We start from the raw sequence: 18,704 nt of genomic DNA on the forward strand, positions 1-18,704 counted from the left end.
GGTTCAAAATTGGGAAAGGAGTCCGGCAAGGCTGTGTAAAGTCGCCTTGCCTATTTAACTTATATGCAGAGCACATCATGAGAAAGGCAGGGCTAGATGAATCAAAAGTTGGAATTAAGATTGCTGGAAGAAACATCAACAACCTAAGATATGCAGATGATACCACTCTAATGGCAGAAAGTGAAGAAGAACTAAAGAGCCTCTTGTTGCGAGTGAAGAAGGAGAGTGCAAAACGTGGGTTGAAACTCAACATTAAGAAAACCAAGATCATGGCATCCGGCCCTCTCAATTCCTGGCAAATAGATGGGGAAGAAATGGAGGTAGTGACAGATTTTATTTTCCTGGGCTCCAAGATCACTGCAGATGGGGACTGTAGCCAAGAAATTAAAAGACGCTTGCTCCTGGGGAGGAAAGCCATGGCAAATCTAGACAGCACACTAAAAAGCTGTCAACAAAAGTGCGTATAGTCAAGGCTATGGTCTTCCCAGTTGCAATGTATGGCAGTGAAAGTTGGACCATAAGAAAGGCTGAGCGCCAAAGAATTGAAGCCTTTGAACTCTGGTGCTGGAGAAGACTCCTGCGAGTCCCTTGGACTGCAAGGCGATCAAACTGGTCAGTCCTAGAGGAGATCAACCCTGACTGCTCTTTAGAAGGCCAGATCCTGACACTAAAACTCAAATACTTTGGCCACCTAATGAGAAGGAAGGACTCACTGGAGAAGAGCCTAATGCTGGGAAAGATTGAGGGCAATAGAAGAAGGGGACAACAGAGAATGAGGTGGCTGGATGGAGTCACTGAAGCAGTAGGCGTGAGCTTAAATGGACTCCAGAAGATGGTAGAGGGCAGGAAGGCCTGGAGGAACGTTGTCCATAGGGTCGCGATGGGTCAGACACGACTTCGCAACTAACAACAACAAAAACTGGTATTTTACAATAACCTTGAAAGGATCCTGTTTTCTTCATTTGGGTACAGCTGCTGTGATGTCACTATTTTTCAGCACATTACAGCTGTAGAAAAAAAGTAGAACTGGAATTTTACTAAGAATTGAAATGGAATAGGCTAGTTTCACCGGCTTCCTCTCAGTTGAAAGAAAATGTATTCTGAATATTTGAATCTTCCCTGGAATCAGGATTTATCCATGGCCAATGTGCAGCAGTAAAAATTATTTGTCATTCTCTCAGCAGCTCATCTTTGGATGCCATCTTACTGATTTACTCCGGGATGCTCTGGGTTTCATTCAGGACAGTGGCTTTGACACTCACCAGATCTCAGTCACCTTCTTTCCCGATGGCGTTCAGGCTCTGGGTGTTGGACCTGGTGTGAGAGCCTTTGTACACTGTGGTCTTTACACCAGCAGCTTCCACATCTGGCAGGGAACTGATGACAGGCAGGCATATGTATTGATGGCATGGATCTTGTTTCTTCCATTGACCTGGCTCTTTAGGACCTGTCAGATAAGGTAGGGTAATTTGTGGTACTATATGTTGCTGTCTTCCTTTTCTTCTCAACATGGTTCCCATGTGACTGTGGAACACCAAGGTACTTATAGCTGATCTGCACGTAATGTCATGGTTCTGATAGATGAAACCCATCAAAAGAACTTGGAGGCAGAATTCTTCCTTAAAGAACATTTTATTCAGGAAACAAAGTATTGGTACTACATAGTTGAACCCCAAAACTAAATTCCCTTCCCCCGGATACAAAGTAACAAAGTGCAATTTCCACCCCCAATAAGCTGTCATAAATCACATTCTCCGATTAGCTTAAAATGTGGGCTTTCTTTCCAGTTCCTCAACCCGCCAAAATGTTATCAGCTTGTTCTTGAGTTCCAACAAAACAGCACTATTATTGTGGCTAGCTGAGATTTCATTTGAACTCCCCCTTCTGCACTTGATTTCTAAATACCAGAAAAAGCATATTCAGCAATTCTGCATTTTCAGCAATTGTCAGTGTAGGAACATTCAATGTTAGCAGCGTTGACACGTCTGCTATGTGGCCCACTAATAATTCTACCCCATCAATCTTAACAATCTTCCCTCCCTTTACTGCCATCTGATCACACTTCTACAGTCCTAATGATATCCCAATGTCCTCACTGCAGATCCATGTGGATCAAGAAATTAATGTCTCATTCACTCTTAGCATATACTTGATGCCATCCGTTTAGAGAAAGTGGCTGATGATAGATCCACTTTTGAACTTGTATCTCTATCTAGTCCTTGTGATTGTCTGGCTGAATGGTTTTAAGGCTGTAGAAGAGCAGCAGGGACAGTACACACCATGGTATACCCCACACTTGATGGCCAGATGTATGAACTGTCTTCAGTTGATTCCCAAACTTGTTTTCCATAATCTCATTGAGTTATTGAGGAACGTGCTTTGTACGTTGTTAAATTTGTATAGTGCCAGGCATTCACATAGCAATTGGTCTATCTCAAGTTGTGAGAGCAGCTTCCTCTTTATTATGTTGAAGTGTTGCATAAATAGCTGTTTCTCATTTAGGGTGGTCATACGTTTTTTGTCCTATTATATCTCTTCTCATTAAGTCTACTACTGTATTCCATCAATTCCAGGTTCTCTTGTCTCATCCATGTATGGTTTATTCTAGTAGCCCACTTATTATCAGGATGTCCTAGTTCCCAAATATCTGATGTAGATCTTGTTAATCTGGATGACATCTGAGTCAACATGACTCTCCTAGTACTTGTCACTCTCATTTTTGAGCTGAAGTGTTAATAAGTCTTTGCCCAGGAAACTCTACTGGTAAAGTAGATACCAGCAAGAATTGAACCCTGGTCTTCTACATCAAAGACTAATGCTCTGACCACTACATTATCCAGCTGCAGTCTCTATGTAACTGTTCTTTATAAACTCACATATAATGCCAAGAGTGCACAACTTTCTCGTTTTATTCCCCCCGAGCTGGTTTTTCTTTATGTTTAATTTAGATGTTCAGGTCAGGTTCTGACTCCTGGCAACTTGCCTGGAGTGTTGTATTCCCTGCAGTTTTCCTTGCAAATTTTTTTTTGGAAATGACTTGTCCTTGCCTCCTTCCTAGCCCAAGAAAGAGCACACAGTCTCCCAGCTGGCTTCATGCCTAAGGCAGAATTCGAACTCACAGTGGTCTGGGTTCTAGCCTGATGCCTTAGCCACTACACCCAGTTTGCTTTCATTCAATACTTTAGTTATTTTGCTGCAAAAGTCAATAATTTAGTTTGTAATACATGTTGCTTTTTTTTAATTCCTCAAAGGACTCTGCATTTTTCCTTCAATTTCCATATTGTTTTCACTACCTAGTTTTCCTTTTGTTGTCATGCACATTGCTTCCACCTCAGACAGTGCCCTTTGATCAGCGACTGTCCTTGAAATACAGTCCTTATTGTGTAGTAGGTCCGACGCAAGAGAGACGCCAGCCGGTGTGTGAGTTCAGCTCTTTATTGGAAGGGGAAGTGAACTGAGGAATGAGGGCTACCTGGCCTCCTTATATACCTGGCCAGGTAAGCTAACAGCCAATGGGGTTGGCCCTAGGTTTCCCGCTGAAACTGTCCAGGCCAACGCCCCCTGAGGGCTGTTGCTATGCAGATGCCTGCATACATAACACTCCTCCCCCCTTAGAGAAGACCCACATAACAACAACAACATGCAACTACTATAACTATGAGTATATATATAAAAAAAACAGTGGTGTCCTTGTGTGAGGATCACTTGCACACATAGTCCGACAGGTAGGCTGGTGTCCTGTGTGGACGGGTGGATCGTCTGGGTGTGCTTGGCCCCTGGGCTTGGACCGTGGGTTCCTGAGGCCTTTGTGCAGGGCTGCAAGGAGCCGGCATCAGGAAGTCCTCCTCCTCTGGTCCCTGCCCTGTGACGTCCTCAGCTGGGTTGACCCCTCCTGGAGTGTGGTCCTCCTGTTGATCGTGTGCGTTGAGTTCAGGGACGTGTGTGACGCGCTCAGGGGCGTGTGTGACGTGCTCAGGGACTCTTCCTCTGAGCTGATCGATGTGTCACCTTATGCGTCTGTCCCCCTCCACCCCTACAATGTACGAAAGGGGTCCTGTTTTCCAGACCACTGTCCCCGGAACCCAAGGATGTCCAGCCCCATAGTTCCTAGCCCAGACCAGGTCCCCCAGGTTGAGGACCCTGTGTGTGGATGATGATGGCAATGGTGATGGTAGTGATGCTGGTGGTGATGGTGATGATGGTGATGATGGTGATGTTGCCCTACCGGTTTCGGCTGCTACCCGGTCTGGGTGTAGGCGGTCCAGCTTGGTGATGAGTCGCCGTCCCCATCGCAGTTCTGCTGGGCTCTTGCCGGTAGCCACGCATGGTGTTGTGTGTTGGGCTAGTAAAAATTTGGCCAGTCTGTGGTGCCAGTCCCCGCTGATGATGCGCCGGAGTGCGTCTTTGGTCGTCCTTACCATCCGTTTGGCCTGCCCGTTGGTAGATGGGTGGAAAGGCGCAGAGGTGGCGTGCCTAATCCAGTTCGCCTTCAAGAATGCCTGGAAATCCGCAGCAGTAAACTGAGGCCCATTATCAGACACAATTACGTCGGGGAGGCCGTGTGTGGCAAAGAGAGCTCTGAGCACCTGGATTGTCCTCCCCGAGGTCATGTTGGGGACAGGGACTACCTCTAACCACTTGGAGTGACTGTCCACCACTACTAAAAATAGTTGACCCTGGAATGGCCCCACATAGTCAATGTGAATGCGGGACCATGGCGTGTGTGTGGCCTCCCACCGGTGTACTGGTGCATGTGGCACTTCTGGCCTGGATCTCTGGCACGTATAACAGGCCTTGACCCGATCCTCAACCTCCTTGTCCAACCCGGGCCACCAGAGGTAGCTCCTAGACAGTGCCTTCATCCTGACCACCCCCGGGTGCCCTTCGTGTAAGGAGTCCAATACCCTGGCGTGTAGTGCGGGTGGAATGATGACCCTGCTACCCCAAAGGAGGCACCCTTTGTGTGTGGAGATTTCATCGCCTCTAATGAAATAGGCCTGAAACTCTGGTCCCGGGGATTTGTCCTGCCACCCTGTGCAAACCCATGAGTGCACCCTGCCCATGATGTTGTCTGTGGCTGTGTGGCTGGCAATGTCCTTGGCAAGAACTGGGCACTCGGGTAGTTCCTGCAGGGCTAGGATCTGTGTGGCTGGTGCTGGGTCTGGGTCGTGTGTGTCTAGGGGGAGCCTACTTAGACCGTCTGCGTGGCCCATCTCCTTCCCTGGCTTGTGTACCAGCTTGCAATTGTATGCTGCAAGGAAGATGGACCACCGGAGCATCCTGGTGGACAGAATCTGGGGGGTTTGCCTGTCTGTGGTGAACAGGCCCAGGAGTGGTTTGTGGTCCGTGAAGACAGTGAACTCCCTGCCATATAAGTAATCGTGGAATTTCTTGATTCCTGCCACGATTGCCAGGGCTTCTTTGTCTATTTGGGCGTAGTTTCTTTCTGCTCCAGACAGTGTCCTAGAATAGTATGCTATGGGGACTTGTGCCCCGTTGGGCTCAAGGTGGCTTAGGACAGCGCCCACACCATAAGGGGATGCATCGCAGGCGATACAAATGGGCTTGGACTCGATGAAATGGGTTACTGTGGACTTGTCCGACAGCAATGCCTTCAGGGCCTTGAAGCTCTGATCATGGGTGGCCGTCCAGGCCCATGTTGCCTGTTTGTCTAGCAGCCTGTGGAGCGGTTCAGCGATGGCTGCCTTGTGTGGGAGGAATGTATGGTAGAAATTCAGCAGACCCAGGAATGCGTGAAGCTCTGCTTTGTTCTTGGGTGTGGGTGCTAGTTTGATGGCCCTCACCTTGGATTCTGTGGGGTGGATTCCCCTGGCATCTACTCTGAACCCCAAAGATTCTGTGGAAGGAACGCCTATGCTGCATTTTTCCTTTTTGAGTTTGAGGCCAGCTGTGCTCAGCCTTGCCAGCACTTCCCTAAGCCTCCCTGCCAGTTCCTCTGCTGATGCTCCTGCGATCAGGATGTCATCAAAATAGGGGCAGACTCCTGGAATGCCCTTGAGTGTCTTTTCCATAACCTCCTGGAAAATGCCGGGAGCAACGCTGACTCCAAACTGCAGCCTGTTCACCCGGAACGCCCCCCTATGGGTTACTATGGTTTGGATGTCAGCTGTTTCCCTAGTGACCGTGAGTTGCTGGTACGCCTGTGCAAGATCGAGCCTTGCAAAAATGGCGCCGCCTTGGAGGGAAGCGAGAACGTGGCTGACTGCGGGAACCGGGTAAGCGTGCGGGTTTAGGGCGCGGTTCACCGAGCACTTATAGTCGGCGCAGATCCTTATTTCCTCGTTGGATTTGAGGGGGGTCACGATGGGGGTTTCCCACTCCCCTCCATCTACAGGCTCTAAGATTCCCTGGGCCACCAACTTGTCTAGTTCGCGCTTGATTTTGTGTTTGAGCGCAAACGGGACTCGCCGCGGCCGGACCCTAACGGGGGAGACGTTCGAGTTAAGCTTGAACAATATGGGGGCCCCGGTGTACTTGCCTAATGACCCGTCGAAGACGTCGGCGAACTCCCGGCAAACGGCCTCAAAGGAGTCCCCCTGGATCCGATGGATCCCGGATACTGAAATTCCCAGGGCCTCAAACCACTCCAGCCCGACCAGGCTGGCTCTGCGGCCCTCTACCACTACAACATCCAGGTGCCCTTCGCGACCCTTAAACCCCACTGAAATGATGGCCTCCCCCTTCACCTTGACCGGCGAATTCTGAAAATCGGTCAGGGTTAATTTAGTAGGCCGTAATTTAATCCGTTGCTTGCTCCGGCTAATTATGTGGTTAAGGGTCTCGTCCGAAATAATCAAGACCGCTGATCCGGAGTCAAGCTCCATGCTGCAAGGGACACCTTGCAAACGGATTGTTAATCTAATTTTGGGTTTGAGCAGCCGGCGGCTACCCGTATGGTTAATGGCCAGCCGGCTCTCGACATAGCCAATTTTTGTTTTGGTGGGGGCCCCAGTACCTTCGAACGGCGGTTCCTCCGGCTGCAGCTCGTGGATCTCCTCTCGGGGGCGGCGGCTACGGCAGACGGCGGCTATGTGGCCTGTTTTCTTGCAGGCCCGGCACGTAGCGGACCAGAACTTGCAGAGACTGCGCATGTGGTTCCCACCACACCCTGCGCACCTCTGGGGAACGGCAGTGTTGCTGGGAGGCCTGGGCCTGTCTGGGCATCTGGCTCGCTGGTCGGGGGTCGACTTCCGCTGGAGGAGGTCGATGCTCAGGTCGTCCTCCTCTGTGGCCCCTTGCCGGTGGACGCTGGTTGTCTGGTTGCCGGGCCGGGTTCCCTGGCAGGCTTGGACGGCCCCGCAGGCCGCTTCGTGGGCTAGGATGGCGTCCTCGGCTTCCTGGAGAGAGACCTCCTCTCTTTCGAACAGGCGCTCCTGCAACCACCTGTCGCATAGGCTGCAAATCAGCCGGTCCCGTAGTCGCTCCTCCAAATTTGTGAACCTGCAAGCGACGGCAGCTTCTCGTAGGGCGGCGAGGAAGTCGGCGCCGGTCTCGTCGGGGTGCTGGTCCCTTTTCTCGAATTGTGACCGTGCGGCCACCTTGGAGCGCCGGGGCCTGAAATGTGCATTGAGACTGGCCACGAGGTCTCGGTACGCGACGGTGTTGATGGCCTCCTGGGGGAACAGGTTCACGGCGACTTCCAGCAGCGCTGGTCCCCCAAGGCAGAGCAGGGTGGCCGCCTTTGCACCGTCCTCCGATATCTGATTGAACCGCATGTACAGTTCAACGTGAGCCAGGTAACGGGTCCAGGTTTCGGGGCGGCAGGTCTCGAATTCGCGGGGTTGTCCGGCTCTAGCCATGGCGGCAGTTGGTCGTGGATGTGGCGCTTGGCGTTGCCAGTTCGGCTGGCGGTCGTGGGGGGAAGAAGGAAAAATGCCTTTCCCTTCAGCTCGCGGAGCGTTTCCCCAGTGACTTCAGCTCTTGGTCGGCAGCAATCCCACCTTCGTCGCCACTATTGTGTAGTGGGTCCAACGCAAGAGAGACGCCAGCCGGTGTATGAGTTCAGCTCTTTATTGGAAGGGGAAGTGAACTGAGGAATGAGGGCTACCTGGCCTCCTTATATACCTGGCCAGGTAAGCTAACAGCCAATGGGGTTGGCCCTAGGTTTCCCGTCGAAACTGTCCAGGCCAACGCCCCCTGAGGGCTGTTGCTATGCAGATGCCTGCATACATAACAGTCCTCATTTGTGAAGAGTGCATTGGTATCTTTGGCACATAGTACATTTGAAGGGGGAGTCCCTTCGGTAACACCTTTTGACTTGTTGAACCTTCCCTGCAAGGGTTTGTATCTTCTCCACATTAAATTATTTTTCCAAGAGATGTCTACTGATAAAAAGATTATCAGTGTGTTTGCTCATAATCTGTTTTCTGTTGATAATCTAAAGTGTTCCCTGATAAGACAAGATATCATTTTTTGTATTGCTACTTAGGTTCAATTTTATGTGAATGACACTTATGATCTGTGTGCATTTAAAACCTTTTTATTCTTTTCCAATGTGATGCCTTTTTCCCCTGTAATCAACCATAATATTTTTCTATTTTACCTTATACTACTTTATCTTACTCTTTTACCTTCATTTTATCTTACCTACTATATTTTATTCTATCTCCCCATAGCTGTTTTATCTCATTTCACTATATCCTATCTTATTTTATTGAATTTTGCTGTGGCTGATGCTCTTTTTTGATATGGTCAATTGACTAGTCAATAAAATATACTCTATCATATTGTAATAGATAAATTTATAATTTCCTTTGGAGTTGACACATACCACTTTCCATCCCAAATTGGAGTAATAATTCTTTTCTAATGTTCTCCTGACAATTTATAAGGTAATAAGTGGTCTGGTTCATTAGCTTTCCCAAACTAGTTGTAATTGACTATATCTATCTTCTTGTAAGTTTCATTTACTATACTTCTATTAGATCAAGTTCATTACAAATAATTTCAAAGTTTTATTTTAGATCCAACTGAATAAAGAAACTTTTGGAGTGTTGGCTGGAAGAAGCACTTTAATTTATACTGGGCCTTCAATTTAATATCATGGGGGGAAAAATAGCGGATCCCCAGTTTTTTGAATTGGGATGTCCTCAGTGCAATGTTGTGATTATTGGGTTATAATCCATATAAATAAAAGTTTCAACTTTCACAGATGAAAGTTTAGTGGATAACGAGGTAGGCCTCCATCCACATGTTTGTTTTAATGTTTTGCAAACAGAACAATAATAGGCATGTTTTTTCTCTAAAGAAAAAATGCATTTTACCAGGCCTGCTGATACCCATTTCCTCTAACATTTTCACTTCCTCCTTTGCCATTTCCTCTAGCTATCCTACTAAACTAGTGTAGCAAAACTGCTAGTCTGTCCCTAATCTGTTGTGGGAAAACAATCTCCTGGCTCTTGCTCCAACTTCTTTTTAAGCCTCTATTATCATCTTTTTGAGCACCTTCCTTCTTATTCGCTCTCAGAGAAGGCCAGGAACTTGTGCATACTTTGGTAAGGAAATGATGTCTTCCTTCAGTTCTATGTAATTATGCAGGTGCTCCCTTTAAAATACAGGTAGTCCTCGACTCATGACCACAATTGAGCCCAAAATTTCTACTGCTAAGAAAGATAGTTAAGTGAGTTTTGCCCCATTTTGCAATTTTTGGTAAGGAAAGGATGTCTTCCTTCAGTTCTATGTAATTATGCAGGTGCTCCCTTTAAAATACGGGTAGTCCTCGACTCATGACCACAATTGAGCCCAAAATTTCTACTGCTAAGAAAGATAGTCAAGTGAGTTTTGCTCCATTTTGCAATTTTTCTTGCCACAGTTGTTTTAAAATGAATCACAGAATAACAGAGTTGGAAGGGACCTTGGGCGTCTTCTAGTCCAATCTCCTGCTGAAGCCAGAGATCCTGTACCATTGCAGACAAATGACTGTCCATCTCTATTTGAAAGCCTCCAGTGATGGAGCACCCACAACCTCTGAAGGCAAGCCATTCCACTGGTTAATTGTTGTCACTGCTTGTCAGAAGGTCACAAAAGGTGATCACATGACCCCACAGGACCCTGCGACTGTTATAAATACATGCCAGTTGCCAAGCATCTAAATTTTGATCATGTGACCGAAGGGATGCTGCAACAATCATAAGTCAATTTTTTTCAGTGCTGTTGTAACTTTGAATGGTCACTGAATGAATGGTTCTAAATAGAGGATTGCCTGTCTTGGTATAGGATTAGTACAATAGTTGTTTTGTCAGAGCCTTAGTCTGTCACAGAACTTCTGCGCAAAGAAACATGAAGCAACAATGAAATCATTTCTCCTTCACAAACTGCAGTAGCTACTTTATGTCTCTCTGAAGATTTGGTAATTGCTCAATTAACTCAAAAGATAACAATGCTTGTTCCCTTCCCTTAGTTCCCAGCACACATGTCTTACCTGTACACTAGAAAGCTCAGGACAGAAATGCTGCTTAAAGAAGACTAATCATCCATTCAAGGACAGTGTCTCCCTCCCTTGCTCTTCAGGAATGTAGAGACAGGGTCAGCTGTAATTTAATGGGCATTATGATACCTTAACTAAGGATTTTACACTTTTTGTTAAGATAGTGAGCAAAATCCAAAAAGGAAAGGAGAGCCAGATAGGAGGGGACATAAAAATTGGGTACATACGGTAATTTTATTTTGCAATTTTTAAAAAACAGTCATCTTTCAATTAATAAAAAAAATATTAACTTACCCAGTGTCTAGTAAAACCAATAGGTTCTTTCTCAGAAAAATATAGAACTTGAAGAAAACTAAAGTGAAGAAATCTAACTGTCCAACCATATATTACCGTAGTTTTCAAGAGATTTAAAGACAATCTTGTTTACAATGTTAAAAGCTTTCTTTAATGTTATGGTTCTCTATATTATTAGAAGATTACCTGCATGTGCTTCCAGATTTAGAGTTCTCTGTTCCACTAGAAAATTTCAACAGAACAGACAATAAAGCAGAAATGAAATGTAATTCTTTATTACAGACATGCTGCTCTACCTCTCACTGAAGATTTAAAGAATGGGGAGTTAGTCACAGAATAGCTATTTGCCCAGGGCATTTGGTTTCTCGTGCACTTTCCTTACCCTGATGAATTTCTGGAGAAGACCCACATAGAGAAAAAAATGACTGGAGAAGAAACCAAATTCTCATGTAGTCAACTATATTGCATTTCCTTGTCTCCTTCTAGACCAGTGATGGCGAACCTCTTAGAGACCGAGTGCCCAAACTGCAACCCAAAACCCACTTATATATCATCATATGCCGGGTGGATGTGGCCCATTGGGTAGATGTGGCCCATTGGGCCTGGCTGCAGTGGTAACGGCAGACTGGGTGGGACTAAAAAGTTCAATCAATCAATTCCAACTTCGCGAGATCCTTTTTTTCCCCCGCAAGAAGTTGAAAATGATTGATTAATTGAACTTTTTTTTTGCACACGGCGGCAGAGGCCTAAAGCAAAAAGGTTTTATAAAACCCAGCTGAAGGCCTAGGACTGGGGCAACTGTGTGCATCCCCATAGAGGGGGCTCTACGTGCCACCTGGGGCATGCGTGCTATAGGTTCGCCACCATGGTTCTAGACCAAATTTTCAATCCTGATGGTGAGTGGGCAGGAGGGGAGCTTAATAACTTCAGGGCATTTAATTCTCTACGGAAATCTAGAGTGATGTGGAAATGGATTTATCTAGTTTTAATCCGTGTTGCTAAAGTCTCCCCCTTCAGAGACTTTAAAGTTTCTTAGTTAGGGGGAATCTGTTGTGCTTCCAAAGCATGAAACTACCTACCGTCCTTGTCTGATCTGTAGAAAAATTCTGCATAAAGGGAATAGATGGGTTATCTGCCTCAGAGATGAAACCTTGAATGTTCACCATAAAAGCTGTCTCCAATCCCTATGAGAAGCATGAGAAGCATCAGTGGAATGGCTGATGCATATGCTTTTTGCACTCCTTTCCCAATATTTAGTCCACTATTATTGGGGACAATAATATTAAAATAGTCTCATTTTTAGTAACAGGACACTATGTATAAACAATTGGACTTAGTTACAAAAGGAACGAAAGAATAGGCAGGGAAAGAAGAAAAATGGAAACTAGTTATCTCTGTTCCCAAAGCATTATGTAAGCAGACACTACAAAATAAACATTTTCTTTTTTTATAATCCCATTTATATCCCGCCCTTCTCGGAAGACTCAGGGCAGCTTACAATCTAAGCACAAATCAATGTGCTTAGCAATAGCCTTCATTCTATGTATATGCCTGCTTATTAGGGCTTTTGCCGCCCCCAAGCGGCATTATTACAAAGTCAGCTTATTGCCCCCAACAATCTGGGTCCTCATTTTACCTACCTCGGAAGGATGGAAGGCTGAGTCAACTTTGAGCCTGGTGGGATGTGAACCTGCACTAATTGCAGGCAGCTGGTGTTACTTAAGGAGGCATTAGTCCACTGCTCCACCAAGGCTCTTAATGAACATAGTGAACGCACAACTCTGCAGGGGATTTTCACCTCTGTTCCAACTTGGAAGAGCCAAAAACATATGCTGACTCATCCTATTTACAGCAGGTTCTGAAGCTCTTTGGCCTCTTTCTTCCTAAATACGAGTTATCAAAAATCCTTGGATTTCTTCTGACTGGTTCATTCTTCTTGTGGAAGACCAACTGAGCTGCTGGAGACTCCTTCTGTCACTGCAGGTACAGTATGTATGGCTGTGCGTTTTGCATGGCTGCTGTATTCCCTCCCTCTACCTTACTTATTTTAGAGAAGCTATGTGTCTTCCTGCTCTGTGATCCTTTCCTATCCTTTGTGATCTATATTATTTTTATTGCATTTGAATACCAGGAGTTCTCTAGGAAATGGACAATCAATTAAAACTTATTATTATAAAAGAAATAATCATATATAACAACAGTACAAAGATAATATGAAAAAAATATAAAATAATGTGCAAACCTTTTAGAAATCAATCCCCTAAAGCTGCCTAAGAGCCAATGAAAAGCAGGAACAGCAATAATAAAGGCAGTGAATCATAGTAAGCAGCGTGAGACCTAAGGAAATTGGATGCTCGGTTTGCAGGGATTCTTTGGGATTCCTTGCACTGGTCACTGGTAAAGGAAAGGTGGACTTCGATTGTTTATAAAGCTATTTTTCTGCATGCAGAAATTGAGATGTAGAAGCCGGGGGGAGGGGCAAAATACCCTAATGGTATTGGGGGTACCAGCAAATTGCTGAATTGGTTTGATTTTGCTTCTGGGAGGAATACACAGAATCAGTTGGCTGGATGCTAAAGCCGATCAACCCAGGTTAAAAGCACCTTTGACCATTCCGTCCTGTGTTTGCACTTGCATTATCCAAAGTCACATTCTTATACCTTTTCTATCAGCCCAGGGAATTCCTGTGTTGCATCTATGCCATATAAGTAAGCTTGCAGAGACTGAGGACTAAATTTTAAGGGTTCGTATTTGTGATTGGTTTCTCCCACTTAAAAACAACAACTGTTTTGGATACTAAAAACCATTGTTGTTGTTGTTAGTTGCGAAGTCGTGTCCAACCCATCGCGACCCTATGGACAATGTTTCTCCAGGCCTTCCTGTCCTCTACCATCTTCTGGAGTCCATTTAAGCTCACGCCTACTGCTTCAGTGACTCCATCCAGCCACCTCATTCTCTGTCGTCCCCTTCTTCTCTTGCCCTCAATCTTTCCCAGCATTAGGCTCTTCTCCAGTGAGTCCTTCCTTCTCATTAGGTGGCCAAAGTATCCATCAGGATCTGGCCTTCTAAAGAGCAGTCAGGGTTGATCTCCTCTAGGACTGACCGGTTTGATCACCTTGCAGTCCAAGGGACTCACAGGAGTCTTCTCCAGCACTACAGTTCAAAGGCTTCAATTCTTTGGCGCTCAGCCTTTCTTATGGTCCAGCTTTCACTGCCGTACATTGCAACTGGGAAGACCATAGCCTTGACTATACGCACTTTTGTTGACAGGGTGATGTCTCTGCTTTTTAGTGTGCTGTCTAGATTTGCCATGGCTTTCCTCCCAAGGAGCAAGCGTCTTTTAATTTCTTGGCTACAGTCCCCATCTGCAGTGATCTTGGAGCCCAGGAAAATAAAATCTGTCACTACCTCCATTTCTTCCCCATCTATTTGCCAGGAATTGAGAGGGCCAGATGTCATGATCTTGGTTTTCTTAATGTTTAGTTTCAACCCAAGTTTTGCACTCTCCTTCTTTACTCGCAACAAGAGGATCTTTAGTTCCTCTTCACTTTCTGCCATTAGAGTGGTATCATCTGCATATCTTAGGTTGTTGATGTTTCTTCCGGCAATCTTAATTCCAACTTTTGATTCATCTAGCCCTGCCTTTCTCATGATGTGCTCTGCATATAAGTTAAATAGGCAAGGCGACAGTATACAGCCTTGCCGGACTCCTTTCTCAATTTTGAACCAATCAGTGGTTCCGTGTCCAGTTCTCACTGTTGCTTCTTGGCCCGCATATAGGTTTCTCAAGAGACAAATAAGATGGTCTGGTACTCCCATCTCTTTAAGGACTTGCCACAGTTTGTTATGATCCACACAATCAAAGGCTTTAGCATAGTCAATGAAGCAGAAGTATATGTTTTTCTGGAACTCTCTAGCTTTCTCCATGATCCAGCGTATGTTAGCAATTTGATCTCTAGTTCCTCTGCCTCTTCGAAATCCTGCCTGTACTTTTGGTAGTTCTCGATCCACATACTGCTGGAGTCTAGCTTGTAGAATTTTAAGCATAACTTTACTAGCATGAGAAATGAATGCAATGGTGTGATAGTTTGAACATTCTTTGGCACTGCCTTTCTTTGGAATTGGAATGTAAACTGATCTTTTCCAATCCTGTGGCCACTGTTGAGTTTTCCAAATTTGCTGGCAAATTGAGTGTAGCACTTTTACTGCATCGTCTTTTAAGATTTTGAATAGCTCAGCTGGAATACTGTCACTTCCACTAGCTTTGTTGTTGCTCAGCTTTTCTAAGGCCCACTTCACTTCACATTCTAGGATGTCTGGCTCGAGGTCAGTGACCACCTCATTGTGATTATCAGGGACGTTAAGCTTATTCTTGTATAGTTCTTCTGTGTAATTTTGCTACCTCTTCTTAATCTCTTCAGCCTCTGTTAGGTCCCTGCCATTTTGGTCCTTTATCATGCCCATTTTTGCATTAAACGTTCCTTTCATCTCTCCAATTATCTTGAAAAGATCTCTGGTCCTTCCTATTCTATTGTTTTCTTCTATTTCTTTGCATTGTTCATTTAAGAAGGCATTCTTATCTCTTCTAGCTATTCTTTGGAATTCTGCATTTAATTGGGCATATCTTTCTTTTTCTCCCTTGCCTTTCGCTTCCCTCCTTTCCTCAGCTATTTGCAAAGCTTCCTCAGAAAGCCATTTTGCTTTCTTGCATTTCTTTTTCTTTGGGATGGTTTTGGTTGCTACCTGTTGTACAATGTTGCGAACCTCTGTCCATAGTTCTTCAGGCACTCTGTCTATCAGATCTAATTCCTTAAATCTATTTGTCACCTCTACTGTATATTGAACAGGGATATGATTTAATTCATACCTGACTGGCCTAGCGCTTTTCCCTACTTTCTTTAATTTAAGCCTAAACTTTGCAACAAGAAGCTCATGGTCTGAGCCACAGTCAGCTCCTGGTCTTGTTTTTACTGACTGTATAGAGCTTCTCCATCTTTGGCTGCAGAGCATATAGTCAATCTGATTTTTGTGTTGACCGTCTGGTGATGTCCATGTGTAAAGCCGTCTCTTGGGTTGTTGGAAAAGAGTGTTTGCTATGACCATCGTATTCTCTTGACAAAATTCTATCAGCCTGTGCCCTGCTTCATTTTGTACTCCAAGGCCAAACTTGCCTGTTATTCCAGTTATCTTTTGGCTTCCTACTTTAGCATTCCAATCCCCCATGACGATAAGGACATCATTTTTGGGTGTTAGTTCTATAAGGTGCTGTAGGGCTTCATAGAACCGGTCAATTTCATCCTCTTCAGCACCGGTGGTTGGGGCATAGACTTGGGCTACTGTGATATTGAATGGTTTGCCTTGGATTCGAACTGAGATCATTCTGTCATTTTGAGGATTGTATCCCAGTATTGCTTTTCCTACTCTTTTATTGACTATGAAGGCTACTCCATTTCTTCTGAGGGATTCTTGCCCGCAGTAGTATACCTGATGGTCATCTGAATTAAATTCACCCATTCCTGTCCATTTTAGTTTGCTGATACCTAAGATGTCGATGTTTAGTCTTGTCATCTCTTGTTTGACCACATCCAGCTTTCCTTGATTCATGGATCTTACATTCCAGGTTCCTATGGAGAAAAAATCTTTACGGCATCGGACTTTCCTTTCACCCCCAGACACATCCATAGCTGAGCATCCTTTCGGCTTTGGCCCAGTCGCTTCATTCTTTCTGGCACTACTAGTACTAGCCCTCTGCTCTTCCCCAGTAGCATATTGGACGCCTTCCGACCTGAGGGGCTCATCTTCCAGCGTCATATCGTTTTGCCTTTTGGTACTGTCCATAGGGTTTTCAAGGCAAAGATACTGGAGTGGTTTGCCATTTCATTCTCCAGTGGATCACGTTTTGTCAGAACTCTCTGCTATGACCTTTCCGTCTTGGGTGGCCCTGCACGGCATAGCTCATAGCTTCATTGAATTACGCAAGCCCCTTTGCCACAACAAGGCAATAATCCATGAAGGGGACTAAAAACCATAGGTATTGTTTATTTCTAATAACTATTGGTACAAAATTCTGGCTAGTCCCTATTGCCTTTTCATTTGAAGTTTTAATTTGAAAAATGTATCTGAATCTTTCTAAGAGGGGGCTCTTATTGAATTAAAAGAACAAGCTGAAGGAAGAGAATTGATTTGCTAAATCTGCTTGCTTGGAGACTGTAGAAACTGTAGGGGAAAATATATATATATATATATATATATATATATATATATATATATATATATCAGCTGTCACCGGTGTGACAAGATATATATAGAAAATATATATATATATATATATATATATATATATATATATATATATATATATATATATATATATATATATATATATATATATATATATATATACCAGCTTGGCAATAGGCATGTATTTATGACAGATGCAGTGTCCCGGGGTCATGTGATCACCGTTTGCGACCTTCCGAGCCAGTTTCCAATAGGAAAGTCAATGGGGGAAGCCAGATTCACTTAACAACTGTGTTATTAACTTAACAACTACAAGTGATTTGCTTAATAATCATGGTGAAAAGTCATAAAATTGGGTGTGACTCCCTTAACAACTGTCTTACTTAGCAATGGAATTCTTCTCTCAATTGTGGTTTTAAATTGAGGATATGACAAACATGGCAGCAAAACGTTAGGCTGACTTAAACAGAGACTGAATTTACATTTATATTTTTACAGAGCGACACAAATGTTCCCCTGCTGCCTCCTAAATTAAAATGAAGAATCTTCCAAGTGTGTGGAAAATTCTAAAACTAAAAATACACTAGAGAATCCTGCATGATTTTTCCAGACTTTCACTGGTGTCTGTAATCTACTTTGGCAACATACTAATTTTACCCATTTGTACCACAAATATCAGTTGGACAGGCTGTGGATATGTGTTGTTTGCTGTGTGTTGATTTGATTTGGTCAAATTTATATCGCTTGTAAGAATCTGTGGGAGAAGAATATTTATTTATTTATTTATTATTGGGACTTATATGCCGCCCTATCTCCCGAAGGACTCAGGGCGGCTAACAACAATAACATACAATAAATACAGAAGTTAAGATAAAATTAAAATTAAAGGCCCCTGTACAATAAATTAAAATTAAAATAAATTAAAAATTAGAGTTAAAAATTAAAAACATAATTAAGATCCCTGTTAGTCCAGGTCAGCCAGGTGAAAAAGGAGTGTTTTGAGGCCACGGCGAAAGGACTGGAGATCTGGGGCCATCCGAAGCTCAGGGGGGAGCTGTTTCCATAGGGCTGGCGCTCCCACAGAGAAGGGTCTCCCCCTGGGGGTCGCCAGACGACATTGTCTAGCCGATGGTACCCTGAGGAGGCCTTCTCTGTGTGAGCGTATTGGGCGATGGGGATTCGTTCCCGGCAGCAGATGGTCTTGCAAGTATCCTGGGCCTAAGCCATGTAGGGCTTTAAAGGTAAGTACCAGCACCTTAAATCTTAAATATAATATCTTGTTCTTCGTTATTCCAGAACATAATGGTCAAAAGAGTAGCCATCCTCGGGGCTGGGGCAAGTGGCCTTACGGCCATTAAATGCTGTTTGGATGAGGGTCTTCAGCCAACGTGTTTTGAGAGAAGTGAAGGTATCGGAGGGCTATGGAGATTCCAGGTATGTTTTCTCATAGGCAATATTGACTGTTCTGTAACCACCCCATCTACTACCCTCACTAGAATACTTCTTTTTTGTTGTCCTCAACAACCAAGTATTTCTTTTTTCTTTGAGAATCTCCTACTTTGGACTCTGCTGATTAGGGTGACATTTCCCTGTTTATCTATCAAGAGATACCTAGTTGACTAACTACTAGTTATATGGATGGGAGAGAAGAGAAATAGGTAGATAGTAAATAAAAAAAACTACTACCTGTCTTGTAATATCCAAATATGAGATCACTTAGCTA

The 18,704-nt window shown here is 44.5% G+C and overlaps 1 protein-coding gene across 1 annotated transcript in view; it reads left to right on the top strand.

The window, feature by feature from the left end:
* Window positions 1–18,283: 18,283 nt before the first annotated feature.
* LOC310637211 (flavin-containing monooxygenase 5-like) overlaps window positions 18,284–18,704 on the top strand; it is a gene marked incomplete at its 5' end in the record, with an annotated part of 14,019 nt that continues 13,598 nt past the window's right edge. Inside the window, one exon of the mRNA XM_083357556.1 lies at window positions 18,284–18,415. Within this exon, the coding sequence (XP_083213682.1) occupies window positions 18,284–18,415 (132 nt within the window). The remainder of the gene's footprint in view (window positions 18,416–18,704) is intronic.

Source organism: Vipera ursinii (genome assembly GCF_947247035.1).
Source record: "Vipera ursinii genome assembly, chromosome: 3".
Classification (NCBI taxonomy): Eukaryota; Metazoa; Chordata; class Lepidosauria; order Squamata; family Viperidae; genus Vipera; species Vipera ursinii.